Source organism: Zea mays, chromosome 2 (assembly GCF_902167145.1).
Source record: "Zea mays cultivar B73 chromosome 2, Zm-B73-REFERENCE-NAM-5.0, whole genome shotgun sequence".
Taxonomy (NCBI): domain Eukaryota; kingdom Viridiplantae; phylum Streptophyta; class Magnoliopsida; order Poales; family Poaceae; genus Zea; species Zea mays.
In genome coordinates, this window is record NC_050097.1 from 22,953,410 (window position 1) to 22,968,692 (window position 15,283).

Below are 15,283 nucleotides of genomic sequence, written 5' to 3' on the forward strand. Positions count from 1 at the left end.
TATAATGACTCATGTTATGCCTTTTGCAGCTGTATTATTTGGATCATTTGCATGACTCAGCGGCACCCCAGAACAAACGTGGAACACCACGAATCAAATACTTTGATAGGAATACTATTCAAGCCCTGACAAGAGCTGACAAGGGCAAGATACGCAAAGGAGAAGAAGCATTTGGACATTGCTCGGTATTTGTTTTATGTGTCAATCATTTATTTACATGCATATGATAACGTTCACATACCTTTATGTCCGTTTGTAAGCATATTTGTGATGTTGTTTTGCATTTTCCATTAAATATATGAATCTCACTTATCAATTTAATATGTTTGTATAAGTTTTACTCCATCTTTCACGCCTTTTTTTAGTTCCGAAGCTCCTCAGAGACCTGCTACACAGCTGTACCACCCGTTGATGCACAATTCAAGGCATGATTCTATTTATATATTTGTTTGTCATAGAATTTCAACATAATATTCAGTGATATGCTATACACTTACTTAATAATTTTCAATTTACAACAGCATAAGACCAGGACCAACACTTTTGATGTTCCTCGTCCTGACTCATCTGGACAGCACTCAATTCACATCGAACTCCCGCTCATCAGGGATTTGATATCAAGCAAGCTGAATCAGCTTCCATCCCGCCACCGCATGGGTTTCATAGAGAAGCTGTCACATTTTGATGCGGAGGTTGGTAAGGCGTGTTCAGTTATTAAACAGACTCTTCAGCAGATTGTTGAGAAACAATTCAATCTATCTGATGTTTTTGGCGAGTTAATTGATGAGGTCCTCCGTGCCGAGGCGGGTGACAACGAAGATGCTTATGATGTGCAGAAAACCACATCAAAATCAGATGATATTCTTCCCCAGAGAGCTGGTTAGTCAGTTTAATGTATTTACGTCAATATAAAAAAGTTATGCAATCATTTATCGATATGGGTTTGATGCCATTATTTTAAACAATGTTTTCTTTGTTTACATGACACGTACAGAAGGATGTACGTGTCCGGCCCCCCAACTGTACCCGATATGTCTACTCCAGTTTCTCAGCTGGATACGCAGTTTACAGACACACAGGTACATAAATTACTGTTAAGGCAACAACATATTCGTGTACTATTAGAAAGTTGCCCCGATGAAGCTGATATTGATCCACTGGTTCATACAAATATAACGAAACAGAACAAAACACCTACAACCTCAGTGGTAATGTTTTTATTATTAATTGTATTTTTTCATTCTAGGGTTGTATTAATCGTTTTATGTAAATAGCATATAACAATTACAATTCTTTCAGGGTAAACATGGTGACGGTGGCAAGAACATGCCGACCAATACAAACGTCACTCCTAAAGCAACACCACACATGGATCCTGACGCGCCGATATTTGATGCGACTCCGCAAATCAAGGTATGTCTAAACCCCCTCGTGGTTTTTCTGTATTCTCATTAGCAGTTTACTAAATTTGTAATCCATTTATACCATCATTGTTAGTCTACTGGCGGCGTACAACAAGTGGCAGAAACAGACTTGCCTGACAGTGGTCCATGCTTTGATCAGACTCCATCTGAACATGTCAGCTCAGTAATTTACATTTTCTTTGTAGTGTTCAACTGTTCACAGATTTTGTACAGCCATGCTTCACAGTCTAAATAGGTTATGCATCTTACAAATCAGTGTTATGCCCATTTACATATACATATATGCTAAGTAGATGTGCATGCAGTTTTTACATAACTGATAGCTGCCTATGATAAATTACACATTCATTTATGCAGTTTGCAAGAATATTTCTTTCTCTTGATCTGTATCAGTAATGTCAGCTCATTAATTTTATGCCAGTTTATGACACTTCATTCCACATACGTATATTCCACTTTATGTCAGCTCAGTAATTTTCATTTTCTTTATAGTTGTCAAAATTGTTCACAGAGTTTTATGTATATTTTCATATATATTTTTAGGTTTATGTTGAAACCGATCCAGCTACAAACACTCCACAGGTTGGCCAGCCTTCTCTTGATTCGGAGATGCAAACTGTGTTAGCTCTACGCGAATATTTGTGTGGTCTGCAATCTGACACCGTCAGGTACGAAGTTCATACTAAATCTAAATCTGTTTATATGCTTGTAGATTTACGCCACCTCTCTAATTGATATAAAAAATTCACCAGGACCATAATAGATTATGGTGAATATTCAGCGACATGTTCTGACATACATGAATCTTTTGCCGATGGGAAGTGTCTCGACAATGGATTCATGCAGTGTTTCATCCAATGTGTTATTGATGATGCAAAAAATCAGCAGACTTCCATGAGTTCGAACAGTTTGGTTCTTGATGTTAATGTTGGGGTAAACTATTGTAACTTACATACACCATTTTCATATACAAATTAGATGAACCCAAGTACACTCACTCCATTTATATCGTTTATTGCAGTCAATACTCAACTTTGAGGAACAGGAACGACACAGTCGCAACCCTCAACCTTTTGATGAATCTGTACTCCACACACTTCTAGACAATTCATTGCCTGAGACAGATGAATTGGACCAATGCAAAGCGGTAACAATCGTATTTCACAATCCAAACATAATTCCTTTTAAATGGAACATATCACATTGTTATGCTTTTGTAAGTTACCCTGTTAATTTTATCCTTTTTTACACGGTCAGATCATGGTCCCCATGGTAAGCAGGGGGCATTGGACATTGTATGTTGTCAACAAGGTCAAGAAGTGCATTCATATTTTAGATTCCAACCCATATGGACCAACACTTGGTGGAACTACATGGAAGGACTATCATTTTGCACATTTGGGCTCAGGTGGCAGAAAGTTACCATGGGCTAAGGTTATTATGAGCAGATTAAACAAAGCAATACAACATGTACGACCCAGTACATGCTTTCCCAAGTTTGGTAACTTCACAATTGACTTGTGCCCAAATTGTCCTAACATGGCAGCTGGATCAAATGACTGTGGGTTTTATGTCATGGGTTACATTCTATTTTATCAATGCGACGAAGGATCTTTGCGGTCAGACATAGAAGCAGTACGTACAAATTTACCATTTAATTCTATAGTTGGCCCATGGCAACATATGGAACAGAGGTATAACTAACTCAATGTTTTTGTATTGCAGGGCAACACCAGTGAGATACGGTCTCTTGCGCTGCATTACATCACATTCCACCCGAAGAACAAAGCATTATCGCTGCTCCAAGACATCCAAAGATTCAAGGTCTAAAGGATGTAGTTTAGTTTGGTCATGTAATATATTTTGTATACAATGGTTCCCTAAACTTCAGATTAGTCATGTGTGTATATTATGGGCAAAGTCCGTAGACGTTTCATAGTTATGTCAATGACAACTTTGGGATCAGCTTTTTTCTAAACTGGAATGTTGTTCCAAACTGTGTTTGAAAGTAATGTGTGTTTCTTGCATTTGATTCTGCCAGGTTCCTGTACAATATTGTTATGTCAATAACCTCGAAGTATGCATGTTTCTTGACCGAAGTTTACGATATAATTATTGACAGTCTTATGCATGTTTGTCCATACACTTATGATACAATAGTCATCAATATATGCCAATACATTATTATATACATTATCAGAGTTATATACTGCAAACGGAGTCATTTTTTGTACAGTCATGGTTCACAAGCTAACCATTTTATGCATTACACAACGCAGAGTTATGCAGTTTTTCACATACATGTATGCTAAGTATATGTACAGTCAGTTTGCTGCATAACTGTTAAAGCTTATGACAAATTACACAGACATTTATGCCAGTTTGCAAGTATATTTATGATACTTTCTGGAAGTTGTCAAATGACCACAGGAATCACATTTACACAAGGAAATATTTGTATCTTATGGTCTTCTACTCTCTACCAGATGAATCATCATCTCCGACATCCACCGTTCGTTTTTTCGACGTTGATGTCTCATTCCATTGCGGGGCTGCAGCTATGAGTTTGTTCCTTGAACCAGGAGGCCGTCCTCGCTTACGTCCAGATAGGTTAGCCAATCGAACCCTATTATCCTCGACAGTTAAACACGTACGACTGTTGTGACCATCAGCTATGCCACATTTCTGGCATTTCCTGCTCATCTTCTTAGCTCCTTTCGCACCCAATTTTAAAACTTGTTGCTCACTACTTTTGATTGTTCTTCCCTTAGGCTTGGCCTTATCTGGTCTTGTTAAGTCTACACCTTCCATATGAAATTCCAGTTTCTACAAAACAAAGATATCAAGTCAGATTTTACATTCTCGTATGTCATCATATATTGTAGCAATGTTTTCACCTTTCTAGCTTTCACATCCATAGAACTACTCTCAACCAGCCGAATGTCAGTGTTATGTTCCAATGTTAATATCTGCATATTACATTGATCATCCTTAGTATTGCATTCATTTGTATTAGAGCCCATTAAAATTTCCTGTGAAATAAAACAAAGTCCAGTGAAGACACAAATGTTATAGAGCAATATATGTAATACATTATAAAGAATTGTTCCATACCTCGTTCCCATCATCTAATTTGCGTAAGTTGTCTATAGCCATTTCTTCTGTTTCATACGCTTCGACCTATATCATCATTACAATCATGGATCATAATCGACAAGTAATTATGCAAAATTCATAACATCACGAGGTGCGTACCTGGATGTCATCGCAAACACTTGTGCCACAACTCTCACCAGTACCTATATCAGGCTCCACACGCATCAATAACCCTAATAATTCGTCCATCATCTCTAGGGCTTTATCATTCCCAGCTTTAGACAGACTCGCATGGTGTACTACTTTCATTGCTTTTTTAAGCAACATCTTCTGTCTATATGATCTAGTTTCTCCATCTTTTCCTTTCAAATTCCTATCGTCTCTTGAAAAAGCCACATCTTGATGCGCGGAGTATGTGTATCGTTGCAAAATATACTCACTTGGGATCCTTTCAATTTGTAGATGCATGAAAGCGCGTACAAGATGAACACAAAATAGTCCTATAATTGATTAAACATACATTATGTCATATATTAATCGTAAACAGCTATGTATTCGTAATAATTTATAATTTTATATAGTATAACATACCTGTATGCTCCCAATGCTTGCACTCACATGAATACTTTCCGGCATCCACATCAGCCCTTATCTTGAATTGGTGTTGACCCCAAACAATTTTATTTGATCTTGTAGTATGTTTCACCACCCAATCATGTTCCTCACCCTCTGTATCACGGTCTATTCGGTATGCAGTTGCATATTTTACTGTCTCCTGAAACCTTGTCATCACAGCTCTATACCCTTGCAACTCTTATTTCAAACATATACAATGTAGTTGTATCCTTTTGACCCTGCAAATTACACAATATAGTATTAATACTGTTTTGTTTTTAATAGCATAAAACATATGTTTATTAATTTTTTTCACTTACCATGCATCATAGTGCCTCTTTGGCCTCTTTCATCTTCCTACTATGCAGAAGCTTCATCATTTGCTTTGCAAATTGATGAAGCGGTGTGTTTGCATCCACGTGGGCACTCTTCACCAACTTGTTCATGCTCTCGCTTCGTTGTGTAGAGACCATAAGACCACAATAATCTCCTTTGAAAAATGCAGGTACCCAATCTTTGCGTATTTCATATAATCTGGCAAGGGTGTTGTTCTCGTGTAGTTGGAAATCATCAAGCATCATTTGCCAGGCAGCCTCGAACTCCATTTCATTCAATGGATGATGTATTATAGATTGGAACCTTGTTTTGAAATCCATGTCCTCAAATCTTGCTTATAATTCATTCAAGTGGGGCATATACCTGTTTTGCACATGCCACAAACACAATCGATGTATTGTGTTTGGGAATACTCTGCCAAGTGCAATTGGCATGGCAAGGTCTTGATCTAAAATATATAAATTTACATAACATCATGCAAGACAATATGATATCATATAGTACGTGACATAATAATTACGAGACATTTTATTACAACATACATGTCAGCATCACTCGTGGTCCGTCACATCCCATGCATGTTTTAAACGTATTGAAGACCCACTCGAATGTATCAACTGTCTCGTCTCCTAGTAAAGCAAACCCAAATATTGTGCATTGTAGGTGGTGGTTCGAGCCAACAAACATGCCTAATGGCTTATCATACATATTAGTCTTATGTGTAGTATCAAATGTAACTGCATCACCAAAATCAATGTACTCGGCTTGCTGGCTAGCATGGGACCAAAATATGCTTAAAATTTTCCCTTCTTTGTCCAGTTGAAAGTCTGAAAAAATTGTGGATTATCTTTCTTGCATAATGAAAAAAAAGATAACAGCTTTGACACATCATTTGCATTTCTCTCCCTTTGCCATGCTTTTTTCCTGTCAAAAAATGTAATGATTATGCACTATATCTAACTCAACACATTACGATTGTTTATGTAATATAAAATACAATTATTGTCAATGCATAATACACTTAGAGGTTACTCATGTCCTGCACGGTTATTGGAACGTTTTCTGGGCCACCATGCATTTCTGTAACAAAATCCATAATACAATGTGGTGGAATCCTGCTTTCTTGCATCGCACTAAGGAACTCCATATATTCACGATCATGTGTTTTGTTGCATTGCAATTGCCCTTTTTCTGTATTTTTCTTCAAAAATTCATGATTATGCTCATAGTTTACCAGATCAATCCGAACAGAAATAACATTCTCTTTAGCATCATCGTAGATTTTTTTAAGTTTCATCCCAACCTTGCACTGTGTTCGTTTCGAACATGTGTTACGTATCCTTGGATTTCCAGCTACCCTTTCAGCATTCTTTCCTTCCATTGAACAGTTCAACCATTTACAATTCTTCCGCTCCCTATATTTCTTCAACGGAAATCCTACCTCGTATGCATATTGACTATAAAAATTATACGCCTCGTCCACGTTACTAAATGTCATACCGACTTTAGGTATCAATCTTATATCAATATTGTCCGGCTGCGCACATAAATTTAACATTTACGATTCAATAGCGACTAAATTTAACGTAATATGGGAGAACTTACGTGGCTTTGAAGAATATGAGGTGTGTCCTGTTCATGTGGCCCAATATGTCTCATGGGGATGTGCTTCTCTGCGCCGACCACGTCTGCTGTTTTTGTGTGCTCTTCGATATGTCCATGTGCCCTCAATGCCGCCGGAGGAGTAACAGAGACACCCTCTGTGTATGGGGCGATTGCAGACAAAACAGGATGCATGTCCATTGAAACAGACGTACCTGCTGGCTTATGCACAGACGTTACAGGCAGGATGTCATCGCCAGCGCCAGTGGTGGACATATTTTCGCCGCCCATCGCCGACCGGACCTCTCACTTCCGCCGCCGCTAACCGCCGCCAATAATTCAGATGGACGAGCGAACGTGGACGCGGCTGTAAAGTTGTATTAGTTTCCTGCCGTAACTGCGCCTTTATTTACGCGCACGAAAATCACGTCTTGCCTTATCCCAAATCCTACCGTGAACGTTTGCATGGTTTACGCTATCATGTATCACAACGTTATGCAGACGTAAACGTCTAGCACATGCAGATATTCGTGCGCGCGATTCCTGGCATGCAAAGATTCCATTTATGCATGAGTTATGCACATTTGTACACAAATTTATGCTTGCGTAATTGCATGTCGCGTGTAAGGCGGGATACGTGGTTATCCTTTGCATAAATGGCACAGGCTGGCGTCCAGTGGGCCGAACGCGACCCGTTCGGTCTCCCTGGCTGGGGCTTCGCCCACTAACGGAAGCTCAGGGCTTCCATTACCTCTTCCCTATATATATATATATATATATATATATATATATATATATATATATATATATATATATATATGCTAGAATTTAAGGCTTGTTTGCCTGGAGACCTGCCTGGCAAAGGATCACAGCCCTCGGCAGTGAAAATTGGATGCCTGAGGGCTTTGCTTGGACCAGACAGCCTTCCGTCCATGCAAACCTAACATGCCCTTAGAATATATGTGGACCCACGAAGTATATGTACGCAAAGTATGTGGTCAATCTATAACTATTCAGGATAGTATATATATCAGAGTATATAATTGTGTTTATTTTATATACTACTATTATAATATTATAGTAAAAATATAGTATCTTTTAAAATGTTCATGTAATTATATTTAGAGTAAGCAAGTGTATATATGAACATACTCAACCTGATAAATGATGATAAATGAGTATGTACCCATAGGCATGTTATTTTTATTTAAAAAACTTGTTTACTCATAGAAATGAGTATGTACCCATATGAATGAGTAAGTTTTTTCTTCTTAGGTTTGGTGTTTAGGCGGAAGCCTAAAGTAAATTTACTTTTGTTGTATCAAACTGATGTGATGTGAATTAATAAAATCCTTGGTTCATGGAAAAATAGATTCGTGACTTTCGACCGGCAAAACGTAACGTTTCCGACCGAGAACAAGTCTTAAAACTTCTACCTTCCGGCTGGAGGCATTCAGTCAGATATACACGAACATGCATGCATGTGTGAATATTGATGCCAAGTAGGTTGTGCTAAATAGACTGAAACTAAATACGTCACGAGCACGAACACGCTTCATATAGTGTCCGTGTCGGCACACACAGGTCTAGTGTGCTGTGCTTAGGCCGCCACTCTAGTACGATGGACTAGCACGAGCATGGCGCGATTAAGTGGCTGACACGATTAGGCACGATTTAGACCAACCGATGATATATAGATGTAATTGTGATGTATGCATGTGATTGTAAATTATAATTTATTATATTTTTAACCATAATGAATTCACTTTTATTGGTATAAATGTTCGAGTTTTAAAAATATATATATAATTTTAAAGATCTTCTATATTTTTTAGATCTTAAAGTGAAATAGTACCTGCGATCTGGGTCTAACCGTGTCGTGCCGACACTAACACCTAATAGTGTTTATTTACAACATGACATAATTATTAATAGTGTCTAATAGTGACGTGTATAACAGTAGTGTTAGTGCCGTGTCGGACGGCCTATGCATGTGAATGTAGGTAGTGTTTGGTTGAGGAGCCAAGTAGAACGAAGTCGTTCCATCCCTGATTCTAGCAACAGAGCCGCTCTATTATGTGTTTGGTAAGCTGGAACAGAGCGACTCTGTTTTTTGTTTGGTTGCAGAGTGAACTGAAACAGAGCGGCTCCATCCTTTATTTGGTTGAAGAGTAACTGAAGTAGAAATTAGCATGACACACAAGTTTATCACAACATGCGAGCGGGCTGGGAACGGAGCGGCTCCGTCCCGTTGATTTTTTTGGAGTTGGATGGTTCCGGATCTGAAAAGAATATTATCTAATTGGAGTCACTCCGTTCTAGTTACTTTATAACCAAACAACAACAAAACTAAGACAGAACGACTCCGTTCTACCTGTCTTTTCAACCAAACACTGCTTAGTTTGTCTGCAAGCTCAGGTTCGTTTGCCTGCAGGCTCGCAGAAACTGCTATGGTGCAGTTTCGCAATCATTAGCAGCTGCACGCACGATGAACAACGAGCTGCCTTCTTTGTACAATTAACCAGGTGATTACCAATGTGTGTACTGCCTACAGGCTACAGCTACAGCAGCAAGCCAGCATGGTGGCCTGGCCTCGCTTTCTGTGCCTTCATGCATGGCAGATGTCAGGCTTTAAGCAGGCACGCGTACCGTGCTGATCCATTTGATTGATTTACTTTCTACAAACTTGCATGCATGGATATATTGGTGCATCGATCGATCGTCTCTAAAGCACTGCGCTGCTAGGTGCTAGCAGGTTCGTTCAGATGCACAAAGCTATGCATCGGTCTCTAGAGCGACGTGAAAGCGCAGCTGCCAGTGTGATCGCCGCCGCCGGCGTCGGCGTCGTCGCTGCAGGGGGAGTGCGTGTGGCGACCCTCATAGGTGGTCATCACCATGCGGCAGTCCTCCGATAGCCTCTCCACTCGCTTCTTCACGCGGCAGTTGCTGTGGGTGCACCGGTAGTAGCTCCTGGATGGACGCATGGAAAGTGGTAACTAAAGGTTCACCAGCAAACTGAAACCATAAATTATGAAGTTTAAAGCTTTGAACTGAAAATATAATATCAATATGTAGAGCAATTCGTGCTTGTATATGAATGTAGCTGCACCAAGTTAGAGGAAGACATCATTGGCCTCTGAAGATCGATCCATGTATTAGTAAGCACCGTCAAACTGAATATATGCAGGGTTTTTCCACTGTTCAAATCTAGTGCATGCTTCTGGTGTGGTAATATAATGGTTTACTGATAGATTTTTTCGTGAGCTGATGCTTAGATACCGAGAACATGGAACTTGGCCACGTCCCTCGTTCCGAAAACACTTGTTCCGTTCTAGGAACGTGGGAATAATCTCGTTCTTGTAGTGTTAAAACCTACTTTCAATAGCGTTACCATGTGAGTATCACAAAAACATGATTAGTGACATATTTCACCATGTTGGGTGCCTATGGAAATGATACAAGTTATGATTTTTTGGGACCCAAAATGTGGTTTCAATCAAGGTTGCCAGGATCATGATTGTGATCTTAGAATCTTTTATATCTTACAATACTGCAATCCACCCAAGCTAAAATGATATGATTCTCGCCATGTGTTCCCAATTCTATAGTATATTGTTCCAATGTTCCCATGGGAAAATTCCACACGATGCCATAAGATCATTAGATCTTACCATACATAATATTGATATAAATGACCTTTGAAGTGATTGGGTTTGATAAATATTATTTAAGGCTAAGGAAGATTGGAATAATGCCAATAGCCCCACTTAAATTTACGAAAATCAAATCAAATATTACCTAAAATTGTGCTCATGACCTTTGTTTAATGTATGCATGAGAACACATGAAAAATATTCTTTCATAATGACAATTTTACAATGTAGGTTCACTGTGTGAAGTTTTGATTGTACACTAGGCTATTATTTGTATTTTCTATGAAATTTAATTGGCCAGTAGTATATACACATGGGTGATTGTATTTTAGCACTTATCAAAAAGCATGCTTATGAGAGGAAAGCATATGAACAGACATAGATTCAGCCTCTATACCATCTACCGAAAGGAAATGCTTAGGGTCTATTGGAAGTAAAGTATTTTTTATATTCAGGCAACACCATGAGGTATTTGGTTGTATTCTTGATACCATGATATTTTTGGTGTATTGAATACTCTACTCCAACATAAAGTTTTCATGGAATGGCTAGATTGTGTCTAAATACTATGGTTTACAATTTTGAAACCAAACAATATCTAGCTAGTATTCTTTGAGTTGGCCAAAACTACGGTGTTGTTATGATAATTGCAAAGTATAGTATCGTAAAACCATGTTTCCGAGAAATATTGTTAATTACCAAACAGGTCCTTAGAAGTTAGAAGTGAATACATATACTCTCAGAGTCTCAAATTACATGAGTTTTTTTTTTGCTTTTAGACGTCTTATTTCATTGTTTGTCTTATTTAAACTTTCTGTATATAAGGATTATTTGTTCAGTTATGACTTAATTTATCATTAGGGATACTTTAACAATGGCTTATTTATTTTATTATTTGTAAAAAAACTGAACTAGACAAATGTTCAAATCAAACATGATATCTAAAAGCCAAAAACATCATCTATTTTGGAACGGAGGGGTGACTGGTAGCCTGAACGAAATTCAAAGAGACTACTGGCCAACAATCATGGACAGACCGGCCTGCCTTTCCTATGGCACATTGAGTGCCTGAAAGAAATTGTGCTGTGAATATGTGTGCACCATTTGGCATTTGTCCCAGCGCATGCATATGCATTTGTTCCTGTTCATGCGTGTGTCCTATTGCTACAGATCATGAATGATGATATGTTTTACCAGTGCATGCTGACATGCTGTAGATGGCGTGCATCATCAGAACTTAGACCAAGCAGGGGAAACACTAAAAGATGTCTTTTACATGGGACTATGCATGGGAGTATCCTTTAAACTGATATCTTTAGAGTTCCAGCAACAATGATGCATCTGTCCTTCCATTTTGTAGTATTACTACCGTCCCAAAATATGGTTCTTTTTTTTTGCCCATTTTCTTTGTCCATATTTTAATAAATGATAATGAATTAATATAAAATAAATTATATTTTATGACGGAGGGATATTCCATTATGACTATTCCCCTTTGGGGGAAAAGGTTGCTTGGTATGGCTTCTGCACCAACATTTTGGCCGACGCATATGACACTTTTAGTTGAAACAAAAGAGAAACACTTAAATAAAATCAACATAGCAGAGCTGCCTCTTGTACATCATCTACCGCTGATGCTGTATCAAAAGCGTGTCTAATGTCATATTACTATATCAACAACATAGGCATAAAGTTACTTTATTATTATAGACACATAAATAAAATTATTGCCAAACACACTTATTTCTACTCCTAAGCATCTCCAATAAAAGCTCTAAACATGATCCTATTTTAAAATATAGGACTTTATAACACCAAAACATGCGCCAACAGTGACCCTATTTTACAAAAAATTCATCAAACAATTATAGTGCTCGGTCTCTCATGTCCTAAATATAATACCTCATATATTAGAGCCATATCCTCATTTTTTTTAACTATTCCTAACCTTTTATTTCTTTAATAACATGATTTATTTCCTAATAATATGATATAGGGCTCAACTGTTGGAACTACAAATGTTTTTATGGTCCCAAATACTTTAAATCAGGTTCTATTTTAATTTTGAAGACTCAAATATAGGACTTCTTGTTGGTGAATTGGACGACACTCTTCGGACCATATTCCATATGATATATTATTAGCAACCATGATCTTTCGCATGGATGAGCTAGTTGAGCAATACTCCCTCCATTATTCCAAAATATAGTTGTTCTTAGCCCTCTTTTTCTGTACGCAGTCTCATTTGAATGATAATGAATGTAGACATATACAAACTATATTTATAGGTAAATTAATGAATGTATATTTAATATAAAATGAATTATATTTTGGGACGGGAAGAATATCTAATTGCCCATGGCATCAATCTTTCATATGATCGGTCAATTAATGAAGCTAAGCATCAATCCATCTTGAAAATGTAAATTATGCATGGTTCCTATATCGATCTGTGCAGAATAGGGACTTTATTAAAAACAACTCGATTCCCATAGCAGCAGCCTGCAGTGGGGGGAAATCATGTTCGAAACGAGGCATTAGGGTTAGGATCGCCGAATATATAGATCGCTGCGCGCGCATACCTTGGATGGAGGCTGTTCTTGACAACCTTCTGGCCGTACTTTCTCCACTTGTAGCCGTCGTCCAGCACATCCACGTCGCTCCTTGTCTGGAAGCAGAACCTCGGTTCCCTCATCTTCCTCCTCACCTTCATCCGTCCTCCTTTCTCCCCCGCTGCTGCCGCCGCCGGGCCCTTCCACCTGCGTGCTCAGCTCATCATATCAACAGATGTAGATGTGTTCCCAATCAGATCATCAGCGCGAACGAACGAGCCCCGCGCCGCGCACTAGAAACCCTAACAATCGGTCAACCACACTACGTACTCCACTATTGCTCCCAGCAACTCCCAAGCGCGCAAGAAGCAACAAGTGAGTTATGGTGTGAGGCCATAATCGTCATACGTACGTACCAATTGCAGGAACTTGGGCTGTTGCATGCGGTGGCGGCGGTACTAGCGATCTCGCCGGTGGCTTTCGCCGCCGCCGAGCTGGTGCCCGCCTGCGAAAACCAAGATTACAAGGATCAAGGAGAGCATCCCACCAGGACCAGGTGGTGGTCTTCTCGCAGCAGGACGGGATGGAGTCGTCGGCTCGTCGCTAGCTTCATTTACCTCGCCGGCATCGAGCGCCCCGGAGCCGGTGGTGGTAGTCTTCTCGCAGGCGGCGGCGACGGAGGGGCAGAAAGGGATGCCGGGAAGAAGCAGCGGGTACAGGAGGCCGCTGTGGTGGTGGTGGTCCGAAGAGAGCATCAGGCCATGATTATTCGCAGCCTGCTCCTTGACAAACGGCATCTGCAGAAGCATGTGCTGCTGGTTCGGCAGCGGGGCAAGAAGGGGATGAGGATGGGCGCATGGAGGAGGAGTAACCGCGTAGAGGCTAGCAGGAAGGCAGGTCTCCAGCAGCTGGCTGCTGCTCCCCTCCATGCACGCATATAACAAGATAGATCGACCGTGCGGGGTGTGGGTTGTGGTGGTGATCAATTGATCGATGGGGTGGGTCAAAGTGGTATTGGGGGGCATGAGTAGGTGAGTGAGTGAGAATGGGAGATGCCGAGGAAGATTTCTGTCTAAAGAAAGGAAGTGGTGGACAAGCTTGAGCTTGGTATGGTCTATGGGGTGGCCCAGACGGGAGGTCTGGACATGACAGGCCCTTTAAAGAGCCTTTTGCTCAGATCGTGGTGTGATGGCAGTACCTGTTCCTGTAGCGGTGTCTTGTACTAAGCGCTAGGCTAGTGCTTGCGGATTCATCATCTATACTAGCTGTAGCCTTTTACGTACGTATGTACTAGAGTACTGCTCCTGTATTATGTGCTCTATTATTAACTCTATATATTATATGGTTATGAACTAGTAGAAGAATTGGCGAAGAATGTTTAGATTAGTTGTCTTATAAGTAGTAACTTCATCATGTCCATTTAATTTGTATTATTGGAATGCCCTTGAGGCCCTATTTGTCATGGCTCGACCGTGGCGGCACCTTCCACTACACGACGGTTGATCTTTAGCGACCCTTATTAGGTACCAACTGTTGGTTGCTAAAGGTTAGGGACCGACGGTCAGTCGCTAAATCCTTTTGTAGCAACGGTCGGTTGGTCGCTAAAAGTTTAGAAATTTAACAACTTATGGTTGGTCGCTATAGATATCGTCGGGGACTAGCGGTGGGTCGCTATAGAGCAAGGATAACTATCAAATCTTATAGCCTGAACGTACCTGTAGATGTTAGTGACTAAAAATTAATTAAAACAAGTAAACATTGATCACTAAATTGCGTGGTGATTTATTTCTTTTTATATTGCTTGTATGTTTATTTCATGGTTTGTTTATGTATGGACATGACTATAGTATGCAACTATGTTCTTTGTGCTTATATGATATTAGATTCGAGTTGAAAGTCGTTTCAAATCCTACATAAAGAGTATGGATAAATCATGGATCACAAGTGAATGGTTTTTAGGGAGACAGGTTTATAAACAAGGGGTGAATGGTTTTCTAGTTTTTTT

General features: G+C 39.5%; 2 protein-coding genes across 2 annotated transcripts; one reads left to right on the forward strand and one right to left on the reverse strand.

The window, feature by feature from the left end:
* The first annotated feature begins 999 nt into the window (after positions 1-999).
* Positions 1,000-3,254, forward strand: LOC109944130 (uncharacterized). The gene is made up of 9 exons (XM_020548799.3): positions 1,000-1,079; positions 1,185-1,208; positions 1,300-1,413; positions 1,498-1,578; positions 1,968-2,092; positions 2,177-2,357; positions 2,446-2,571; positions 2,682-3,059; positions 3,150-3,254. Exons 1-9 carry the CDS (start codon positions 1,032-1,034, stop codon positions 3,252-3,254), a joined length of 1,182 nt encoding a protein of 393 aa, XP_020404388.1. The 5' UTR covers positions 1,000-1,031.
* A 6,169-nt stretch (positions 3,255-9,423) lies between these two features.
* Positions 9,424-14,319, reverse strand: LOC100285549 (uncharacterized). The gene is made up of 4 exons (NM_001158440.2): positions 13,896-14,319; positions 13,695-13,783; positions 13,309-13,485; positions 9,424-10,043 (listed from the first exon to the last, which is right to left on the reverse strand). The coding sequence occupies exons 1-4, from the start codon at positions 14,205-14,207 to the stop codon at positions 9,863-9,865; spliced, it is 759 nt and encodes a 252-aa protein (NP_001151912.1). The 5' UTR covers positions 14,208-14,319; the 3' UTR covers positions 9,424-9,862.
* Positions 14,320-15,283: the final 964 nt, after the last annotated feature.

Coding starts and splice junctions, on each gene's coding strand:
- LOC100285549 (NM_001158440.2), bottom strand. CDS start 14,207: ATGGAGGGGAGCAGCAGCCAGCTGCTGGAGACCTGCCTTCCTGCTAGC. Junction 13,486..13,694: donor AGCCCAAGTTCCTGCAATTG/GTACGTACGTAT, acceptor CTGAGCACGCAG/GTGGAAGGGCCCGGCGGCGG. Junction 10,044..13,308: donor AAGAACAGCCTCCATCCAAG/GTATGCGCGCGC, acceptor GCGTCCATCCAG/GAGCTACTACCGGTGCACCC.
- LOC109944130 (XM_020548799.3), top strand. CDS start 1,032: ATGTCTACTCCAGTTTCTCAGCTGGATACGCAGTTTACAGACACACAG. Junction 1,080..1,184: donor CGCAGTTTACAGACACACAG/GTACATAAATTA, acceptor ATAACGAAACAG/AACAAAACACCTACAACCTC. Junction 1,579..1,967: donor ATCAGACTCCATCTGAACAT/GTCAGCTCAGTA, acceptor ATATATTTTTAG/GTTTATGTTGAAACCGATCC.